Source organism: Cuculus canorus, chromosome 7, assembly GCF_017976375.1.
Source record: "Cuculus canorus isolate bCucCan1 chromosome 7, bCucCan1.pri, whole genome shotgun sequence".
Taxonomy (NCBI): domain Eukaryota; kingdom Metazoa; phylum Chordata; class Aves; order Cuculiformes; family Cuculidae; genus Cuculus; species Cuculus canorus.
The window spans coordinates 6768827-6779051 of record NC_071407.1 but is presented as its reverse complement, the minus strand read 5'-3'; the positions used below and the strand labels follow the sequence as shown (position 1 = coordinate 6779051).

Below are 10225 nucleotides of genomic sequence, written 5' to 3'. Positions count from 1 at the left end.
GGGTGTGGGGGGGGTAGCTGCCCACCTCCCTCCTGCGCGTGGGGCTGGGGAGAGGCAGCGGGGAGCACGCGGGAGGGAATGAGGGGGGCCCCAAGAGATGTCTGGGTCTGGCGCTATGGGATGTGAGTCTTCGTGGGTGCTGTGAGGTGTGAGGGCCTGTATGGCCCAGGATGAGCCAGCCTGGGAGGGGCAAGGTGCAGGGTGGCAGTGGGGGGCTGTCCCCATCCTTCCTGTCATGGCAGCTGCTCCCTATCCTTCTCCTTGTGGGGGCTTTTCCCCTATCCATCTTTCCCATTGCAGGGGCTGCTCCCCATCCACCCTTCCCATTGAGAGGACTTCCCCCCATCCTTCCCGTTGTGGGGGCTGCCCTCCATCATTTCCATTGTGAGGGCTGCCCCTCATCCTTCCCACTGAGGAAGATGCCCCCATCCTTTCCATTGTGGCGGTTGCTCCCCATCTTTCCCATTGTGGGGGATGCCCTCCGCCTGTCCCATTGCAGGGGTTGCTCCCCTATCCATCTTTCCTGTTTATGGGGCCGCTCCATTGCGGGGGCTGCCTCTATCTTTTCCGCTGTGGGGGATGCCCCCTCATCTTTTGTATTATGGGGGATGCTCCCCATCTTTTGTGTTGTGGGGGATGCCCCCCCATCTTCTGTATTATGGGGGATGCTCCCCATCTTTTGTGTTGTGGGGGTTGCTCCCCATCCTTTCCATTGCGGGGGCTGCCTCTGTCTTTTCTGCTGTGAGGGATGCCCCCATCTTTCCACTGTGGGGGATCCTCCCCATCCTTCCAGCTGCGGGGGCTGCCCCCCATCCTTCGCACTGAGGAAGATGCCTCCATCCTTTCCGTAGTGGGGGCTGCCCCCCGTTTTCTCCATGGCGGGGGCTGCTCCCCACCCTCCCCCCCGCGGTTCCCCCGGCAGGCTCGGTGCGCTGGGGCTCCCCCGCGCTGGGTGCGGTGCAGTGCGGCCCCGCGGCCAGCAGGTGCCGCTGCCCCCCCGCGCTGCCCGGCGCTGCCCGCGGGCCGCGCCGCCTCTGCCGGAGACCCCTCGGGACGGGGCGGCATCAGCCGCGGGATGCGCGGGGGGTCGGAGCCCCGACGAACCCGCAGCCCGAGCCCCGCTGCCCCGGATCACACCCCCCCCCCTCCCCCCGGGCATCATCCCCCCGCACCTCGCTCCGGGCGGGCTGGAGCCGCTCCCGTCGCTGGTGGGCGGGGGTGGGAGACACCGTGGGGCAGGAGGTGCGTGTGCAAGGTCTGAGGTGCCGGGGGTGAGCGGGTGTGCAAGACACGCACGCGGCTCAGTCCCTTCGTTTCATGCGTGCGGTGAGCGGGCAGGCGTGAGCCTCGAGTGCGGTGGGTGTGCGCGGGGCAGAGCGCTGGGGGGGTGCGTGTGCAAGGGCTGCGGTGCCAGGGGCTGAGCGGGCAGGTGAGAGCACCCAGCGAGGTGGGGGTGCGTGGGGCTGGGGGTGCGTGTGCAAGGGATGAGCTGCCAGGGGTGATAGAGGCGTGCTGAGCGGCGTGCGTGTGTGTGCGGGAGGTGTGAGCCCCCGGCGAGGTGCGTGTGCGTGGGGCAGGGGGGGTGGAGGGTGCGTGTGCAAGGGCTGAGGTGCCAAGGGGTGAGTGCGTGTGCAAGATAGAGAGGAGGCTGAGCAGCGTGAGTGTGCGGAGAGCGGCGAGGAGTGAGCACTGAGCGAGACGAGTGTGCGTGGGGCTGGCTGGGGGGGGGGCACGGGCAAGGAGCCGGGGGTGCGTGTGCAAGGGCTGAGGTGCCAGGGGGTGAGCGGGGAGGCGTGAGCCCCGAGGGAGGTGCGTGCGCGTGGGGCAGGGGGTCAGCGGGGCTGGAGGGTGCGAGTGCAAGGGGTGCAGTGCCAGGGGGTGAGCGGGTGTGCAAGAGAGAGACGGTGCTGAGCAGCGTGTGCGTGTGTGTGCGGGGAGGCGTCAGCCCCGGACGAGGTGCGTGGGGCAGTGGGGCGGGGGGGGGTGTGTGTGCAGCGGGCAAGGAGCTGGGGGTGCGTGTGCAGGGTCTGAGGTGCCGGGGGTGAGTGAGTGTGCAAGGCAGAAAGGGTGCCGAGCAGCGCGCGTGTGTGTGCGTGGTTCGGGGGGGCGCGTGTGCCCGTGTGCGTGTGCCCGGGGGCAGCGCCCCACGTGGGGCTGACGCGCAGCCCCGGCCCGGCGCGGGGCTATAAAGCGGCGGCTCGGCGGAGCGGCAGCAGCTGCCGCCGCCTGCAGCCCCGCGCGGTGCCGCCCCGGCATGAGCGGAGGGAGCCCGCAGCCCCCCGGGCTCGGCGGGGAGCGGCCGGAGGGGCGGGGGGGTCCCCGCAGCCGCCGTTGATGTTCGACCTGGAGCGCCCGTTCGCGGAGGGGGGCCGCTTCTTCTCCTCCATGGAGTACCAGCGGCAGCTGGAGGAGGAGGAGGGCTACCTGCCGCCCGGCGCCAACGGGACCTTCAACGAGAGCGGTGCCGGGCAGGGCTGGGGCACGCCGTACCCCCTGCACACCACCGTCACCCTCATCAGCCTGGCCGGCTTGCTCATGCTCTTCACTGTCTTCGGCAACGTCCTGGTCATCATCGCTGTCTTCACCAGCCGGGCGCTCAAGGCCCCCCAGAACCTCTTCTTGGTCTCCTTAGCCTCAGCCGACATCCTGGTGGCCACACTGGTCATTCCCTTCTCTCTGGCAAACGAGGTGATGGGGTACTGGTACTTTGGCAAAGTCTGGTGTGAGATCTACCTGGCCTTGGATGTGCTGTTCTGCACCTCCTCCATTGTGCACTTGTGTGCCATCAGCCTGGACCGTTACTGGTCCATAACGCAAGCCATCGAATACAACCTCAAGCGTACCCCCCGCCGCATCAAATGCATCATCTTCATCGTCTGGGTCATCTCGGCCGTCATCTCCTTTCCGCCACTCATATCCATTGAGAAGAAGAGCGGACAGCAGGCTGACCAAGGGGTGGCAGGGTGCAAGATCAATGACGAGAAGTGGTACATCATATCTTCTAGCATCGGCTCCTTCTTTGCCCCCTGCCTCATCATGATCCTGGTCTACGTGCGCATCTACCAGATAGCCAAGAGACGAACCAGGGTGCCACTAAACAAGCGGGCAGAGCGCCCTGAGAAGAGGCAGAATGGCTTGGCTGACAAGGAGGACCTGCCGGCCACAGCCCAGCTCAATGGGGAGAAGGCAGCGGGAGGTGGCAGCGGGCAGGAGGGAGAGGTCAATGGCATAGACATGGAGGAGACCTCTTCCTCTGAGCACCAGGAGAACAACCAGTGTAAGAAGTCAGAGAGACCGTCGAGGGCAAAGACCAAGACTAAGCTGAGCCAGATTAAGCCTGGGGACAGTTTACCCACAAAGGTGGAGGAGGAGAGGAACACAAAAGGGTCTCGGTGGAGGGGCAGGCAGAACCGGGAGAAGCGCTTCACTTTTGTGCTGGCGGTGGTGATCGGAGTCTTTGTCATCTGCTGGTTTCCCTTCTTCTTCACCTACACACTGATGGCCGTCTGCAAGAGCTGCTCCGTGCCTGACACCCTCTTCAAATTCTTCTTCTGGTTCGGTTACTGCAATAGCTCCTTGAACCCTGTCATCTATACCATTTTCAACCACGACTTCAGACGGGCCTTCAAAAGGATCCTCTGCAGGATAGAGAGGAAAAGGATTGTTTGAGGGACCCTTTGCTATGAGCAGGACTAATTCAGGACTTTGTTAGGAGAGTAAGGCATGGCTCTCTTGGGCTGTGCTTGCATGGGATGGTTTCCTTCAGCTCGTGAGCAGGAAGCCTTTAAAACCCGAGATGAGCCTGTGGAAATGCCGGGCAGCAGCAACAAGGAGCAGCAGGCAAGTGGAAGTCTGAGCCGTGGCATTCAGCTTTCCAGGGGAGGATGGCTTTTGACTGGCTTTGGTTTTTTTGTTAGCTTTTTTGTTCTTTTGCCAGAATCTCTCAGTGGATATTTTCATGACTGCTCAGTTTGACTCTTTAAAGACAAAAATTGTGCAGCTCTGTGAGATGAACAAAGGAGGAGTATGTCACCCCAGAGGTGTTGGCTTTTTATTTTGTTGTATCTTTTTTTTTCCTTCCTGTTGTATATGTAATTAATTTTAACCTCCTTGTAAAATACAGTGTTGTATCCCTGAATTTCAATGTCTTAATTTTTGTAAGGCAAGCAGCTTTGAAACTGTGAATGCTTTAATTATCTTTTACACCTTTAGAAGTCCCTCTCTTCCCACTCCTGACCCCTCCACCCCATTCAAAACCACTGAACAACCAGAGCCATTCCCCCTACCTGACAGTTTGATAATATTACCAAAACTTCTGATGTCCAGTCATTTTTTTTTTTTTTTGCCTATTGAGATCATAGACCTCTCCAGAATGGCTATTTTTGTTGTTTTTTTTTTTTTTTTACACTGTACCTAATTCTATATAATTTCTTTGTTGCCTGTGATCTAATACAGCTGAGGTGGTAACTGTCCTCTTGTTATTCATTAAAGCAGACCCTGGCGGAGCGGTGGCTTTGCTGTGCAGGCAGCGATGTCCCAGGTGACGGAGTGACAGGCTATTTCCCATGCAACATGAGGCTTGGGACCCAGCCAAGCTACCCACGAGTTAATCTCGGTTGATATTATACCACACTGCAGCACCTGAATGTGTTTGATGCTAACTCGCTTCTCCCACCTCCAACTGTAAATAGAGAACATTTCAAAGCAAATAGCAGGGCTCCATGTATCATGTTATCTCATTTGTATTGATTTGTGATGGTTTAACTCCTTCAGGGTTTCCTGCAGAGGAGGAGGGGGGGGTTTGTGGGCAGAGGCTGTTCCACCTTTCTGAATTAAGGGAGAAGAGTTCGGTTTTCAATCTGCCAGTCTCATTTTTCCTAGGAAATACTAAACCATCCCTCTTTCAGTCTTACACAGGGCAAAACTCTGAAATGGGAAACTTAACTGACAGTTTCTCCAGTATTTTGTAGTGTAATTGAGCTTTATTTCTTTTTAAAAAAAAACCCAGAAATGTGTAAATATTGTGAGATTGGAGCAGGAAAGAGAGTTAATACCGCTTTTACACTCCTTCCCTGAAATGTCTTTCAGCTGTTTCTGCTAAAAAAACATACAAAAGCGGACAGAACAAATCTAACATCCTTGTGCTGTGAAGAAATTTCTGGAGAATATTGAAAGGGAAAACTTTTGACCCATGACAATAAATGAATCTGCAAGCCTTTTAATGTTATGAAAAAAGCTTTATCCAATACTGGCAAGTCGCAGACATTGTTTGGAGAAAGCAAAGTTTGTGTAAGTCTCACATATAAGATGAACTTGCCTTCTCTGGAGTTGTATGGTGCACAGGAAGAAACTTTAAAAAAAACCTTTCTACTTTTGGGAAGTGTTTTGTTGATTTTGCTCTCTCTTTTGACTTTGTAATTAACTCCAAGGGTCCCTGGATGCATCCTGGGACCTGGAGAGCAATGTTTACATTCACTTGCGTTTTCAGAATTGAATCCTCAAGAGGTGAGGAAAGCAAATAAACTGTGCTTTACTGTAAAAAGAAAAACAACAACCACAAGCAGAAGTTGCTATAATGGATGATTATTTTTATTAAATAAAAGAGTGTTTACAGATCAATTATGAAAACCCTCTGGATGCTCTGTTAGCTGTTCTATTGTATTTTTTTTTTCCAGCTATTCACCGATCCTCCGGCAGCTTCGGTCTTGACGTTTTTTAAAGAACACATTGGGGAAAGCAGTCGTGTTTTCTGAAAGGTGGTGTTACGCCAGGTAGGGAACAATGGCTTGGTTCATTGTGCAATGGCATAATAATAAATGAGTCCTTGATATTTCTTGTTCCCCCCACCCCCCTGCCCCGCCTTTTGTGCCACAGTAAGAGCATTCACGTGCTTCTTAAAGGAAAGAGCTTAGGGTTTCCGGGTGTGATTTGCTCCCTGGAAATGAGTTCTGGCACTATTGCTGGGAACGCCTGGCTGGTGCAGCATTTTTACAGCTATTGAGTTGAGAAGGTTTTTAATAATTAGGTTGCAGATGGGATTATAAATGATTAGGCTGGCAGGCAATATTTATTAATATATGCAGGAGAGTCCATCTCAGTGGGGCTTTGTTTCCAGCCACCAAGAGCCAGCCGGCTGGGCTCGCTCACCCTTAGAATAGTGCTGCCAAGATCCTCCCTGCAGGAAGGCTATGGGGGATCGCTCTCCCACCAAATGAAGCGCTGTGTGGCTACCTGCCTCTCTGAAGGTGCCAAGTCCACTCGCTATTGGCCTCTGCTGGGCTCTCTTGCCACGAGTGCCAGGGAGCTCCAGAGGTTGGGGGAGACATGAGATGCTGATGCTGTATGTGTTTTATTGTGTGCTTTGATTTGCCCAGGGTCACACACAAGGTTTTGGGAGCTCTGGCTACTGGTCTTCCTGCCTTTGGGGTGCCTGGAGTCACCCTGCTTCCCTGCACTGTGTCTTGCTTGGTGGGGAAATTAAGAGACCAGAGCCCAGTGCTGGAGCTGCTGGGGAACAGGTCTCATGGCCCTGCTCTGCCACTGCTACTGAGGTCATGGTTGGAGGCACTTGGCAAACTGTGAGGTGGACCAAGGCTGGTAAGCAGCATTGCTTCTGGGTCTAGGGCACCCCATGATGGCCCAGAGATGAATCTCTTGGTCACCTTGTGGTGGTCTTTGCAGACTAGGAGGGCTTAATCCGGGCTGTCCATCCTTTGGTCTCAGCTGGCCCTGTTGGCTTTGGAGGGTTTTACAAAACAGACTCTGAGGGTTTGGTGCCTGGGGCAGGAGGTAATCCAGCGTCCATTGGTTATGCTTGCCCCATCTCTCTGGACATCTGATGTCCATGTGGCCAAATCACCAGTACAGACAGCAGAGTATTTTGGTGGGTTTGGGACTGGGGGACTGGGGCTTTGTTGAGTTTCCAGTTGGTGAAGCTTTGCACAGCTGAAATGTCTGATTGTTCCCAATTTTCCATCAAAAGTAAAGTGGAGGTGCAAAAGCCTGAAATGATACCTCCAGGGTTGTATCCTTCTCTAAACCTTCTGCCCTCATGGTTCAGCCCAGTCAAATAAAATGCTGAAGGGGTTGATTTACCTGGGGGCAGTGACTCCCTGCATCTGACATGGCAGAGCTGCCAGTCCGTGTGGCCAGTGCCTGAACTTCCACCATCCTGCTGCCTTTCCCATCTTCTGACTCAGGCTTTTGTTTCATTTCCCCTGATGTGTTGGTCGTTTTGGTTTCAGCTGTGTCCTGGATCCTCCACACATGCTGGGGACGGGCATGTCCAAGCTGCAGCAACCTCTGGGCACCACAGGCTGTGTGGTGGAGACACTTGGTGAAACCACTGTCACTTTCCCTTTGGTAGGTGAGGACTGGCCCTACTGCCTCTCAACCAGAGGTTGCGTTGCCGTGGGCTTTCCCGGGACGTGTAACTGTCTGGCTCTGCTGTCTTGCTGTAAGACTGAGTTTCACTGCCCATTTCAGGTCCTGATGCCCAGCTCTTCCCCTTCCCCCTCCTGAATCGCTCCTAGTTCATTCCCATGCAAATAACACGTTAGGAGATGTAATGAACTTTGGTTGTTTTTTATAACCTTTTATTTCAGGGATGAAAGGTTAATGGTGTGAGGGTGGGGAGGGTGGGAGCCATCCAGGCTGGCACAGAAAACAGCAGGCAGAGGTGCCACTGCCGACTTTGACCCAGGAGGTGTTTTCTCCACAGCTTTCCCTTTGTGTGGGAACGCTGAGAAGAGGCCAAAGGTGTCAGCTCAGGGACATGCAGGAGGGACTCAAGCGAGACGTGGCAAGTGTCCTAAAATGTCCCTAGGAGGGAGCTACACGAGCAGCAGGTTTGCCCTTGCAGAGAGCAGTGACTGCCTGCCCAGGGCTTGTGCCTGAGCCCCTCGCCTGCTGACACATGCATTTGGGGTTTTGGCTCCCATTCTCCTGGAACGAGGAGCTGGTCACACAGAGGAATTTCTCCAAGATGTTCCAATGAGGGATGGGCATGGCCTGGATCACTCTGCTCACACAAAACATGTTTCTTCAGCCTGAGGGAGCCTCTGTGGGTTTCAGTCTGTTATCTGCCAGCAGTCCTGTGCCGTAAGTACCTGCTGTCCCACTCAGCATCTCCTTGCGCAAGACTTGCTGGACCTGGTGCACTGCAATGTCCCTGTGGGTTGAGTTACTTGCCTGGCTGCCTATGAGGCTCTACTCAGCTGAAGCTCTTTGTTTTATTTTATTTCCTAACATTCCATTTTCTTTCACCACTGGAAAAAGTTCAAAATCTGCTGAGATTGCTCCTTTATTACATCCGGTGCCCTGGTAGAGAGCTACGCTTGGAGCTGCCTCACCTTTCCTGATGCGAATCACTCTTTATAACTCGTTTAGAGTAACATCTCTGTGAGCTGTTGAATGTTTGCAATTGTGATTACTGTGCCTTATCCCGAGCTCTAGAAATGGAGTGAAGAGAGAGCAGGTTTAGTGGGGAGCCCAGTTCCTGCATTAGTCACTAGTACTCAGTCAGCTCAAAAATGCTCCAGGACCAGATCCTGACCCCTCTGTGAGCAGAAAGGGTCATAGTTTGAGCCTTGGGAAGCCCAGGTGAAATTCCACCTGTGGGGTTGCGCTGCAGTAATGCTGCATGAGGCCACAGTGCACTCCCAAATGCTCCCAGAGCAGAGGTGGATGAGCAGGGTTTGGAGGGAGCGCTATAAAACACACTTTCCTTGGGTCAGACCATGACTGGTTCCAGGAGGGAAGTTTATTGCAAGCAGAGGAGCAGGAGACCTGCTGCTCTGAGGCAGGGGATGTTTGGAGGTGTTGAATGGAGATGCTGATGCTTGAGCTAGTCATTCAACATACCTTCCTTCTTGGGTAACTTTCTTGTCCATTTGAGTTGCCCTCTACGAGTGCTCATTTCCCAAAGAAGATCACCACAGTGCAAGGACATCATCTCACTGCCAGGTGGACGGGGATGTGTGTTGAGTCCCAGCACACCCAACCCCCCAAAAGAGGCATGAGGTTGAACCATAAAAGGGAGCGGGAAAGCATCTCCTTGACTTGAGTGTGAGTGTCTATTGGTAAAGGTATAAATTTACTGGCTTAAACCGGCTTAAAACTGTTTAGGCTGTCTCTAATTTGGTACTGTAACAGTCAACATTGTATTGGCTAAGTTAGGAGATAACATCCGGGCTGGCGTGGATCTAACATCCTGCTCTCCCTCTGGGGCTCTGAGGGCAGCCTATGGCAGATTTTAGGGAATAGGGAGGAGCAAAGGCCCTTCCCAGAAGGCTTCAGGGTCATTATACACTCAGGGATTTCCTGGGGCCACTGGTGCCTTCTGTGCTAATGGAGAAATTCCACCAACATGTGTTTCCCTTCAGCGATGCTCTGCAGTGGGAGGTCTGGATGGCTTTCAAAAACGTGTTTGAGTCAAAAGCCAGCAACTGGCTCTGTGTGAGAGTGATGGAGTGAGCGGATTTTATCAGGAGGTGAGATGAGCTGGTCTGAGCATCCCTGCTTTCCTGTGTGTAATGCTTGCAGCGTTTGCCCCCCTGTTGGTTTGGACACAGCCCGGGGCATTGCATTTGCAGGAGCAGCCTTGAAGTCCTCCAGAACTGTGTGACCTGCTGTAGGGTTTGCTCCCAGAGATGAGAGACATTTGTTTTGAATCAGTTGCTACACGGAAGCATTGATTGCTCCTTTGCTGATTGAAGCAGTTGCGTTTTGCTGGACCATGCCTTTATGACCTTTTCCCTGTTTGTTTTTCAGTTGTTCTTCACAGGAAAAAAAGAGCGAGCTTCCCACCACTGGACGTCTCTGATAAAATAATTCCTGCTGAAGGCAACTTTGCCTTCATCTGCACACACGGAGTTGCTGTAAACCATTCATCTGAAGATTTAAACCTTAAGGTCTTGCTGAAAAATTCCACCAGTAAGAAAATAAAACACATGTACAGATAAATATTTAAGACACTGCACCTAACCTTCTTTTTTTTTTTTTTATTTGATTGAACTCCTTTAAGAGTGAAATGCTTAATTCTCGCCTTTTATTACCAGGATAATTTGGACAAACTGTTCCTATTTCAGACCAAAACTTGCAAGGTTAGACCCTGAATGCAGCAGACTTGTGCAGCTTAGCTGCTAGGATGCTGATTTACACCCTAGTGGAGTATCCCATCTCCTAGCAGTTGTCTCTGCAATCCTGATCCCTGGGTAATCGAGTG

At 53.5% G+C, this 10225-nt stretch overlaps 1 protein-coding gene across 1 annotated transcript; it reads left to right on the top strand.

The window, feature by feature from the left end:
- Positions 1-2068: 2068 nt before the first annotated feature.
- Positions 2069-5619, top strand: ADRA2A (adrenoceptor alpha 2A). The gene has a single exon (XM_009568160.2). The coding sequence runs from the start codon at positions 2335-2337 to the stop codon at positions 3667-3669; it is 1335 nt and encodes a 444-aa protein (XP_009566455.2). The 5' UTR covers positions 2069-2334; the 3' UTR covers positions 3670-5619.
- Positions 5620-10225: the final 4606 nt, after the last annotated feature.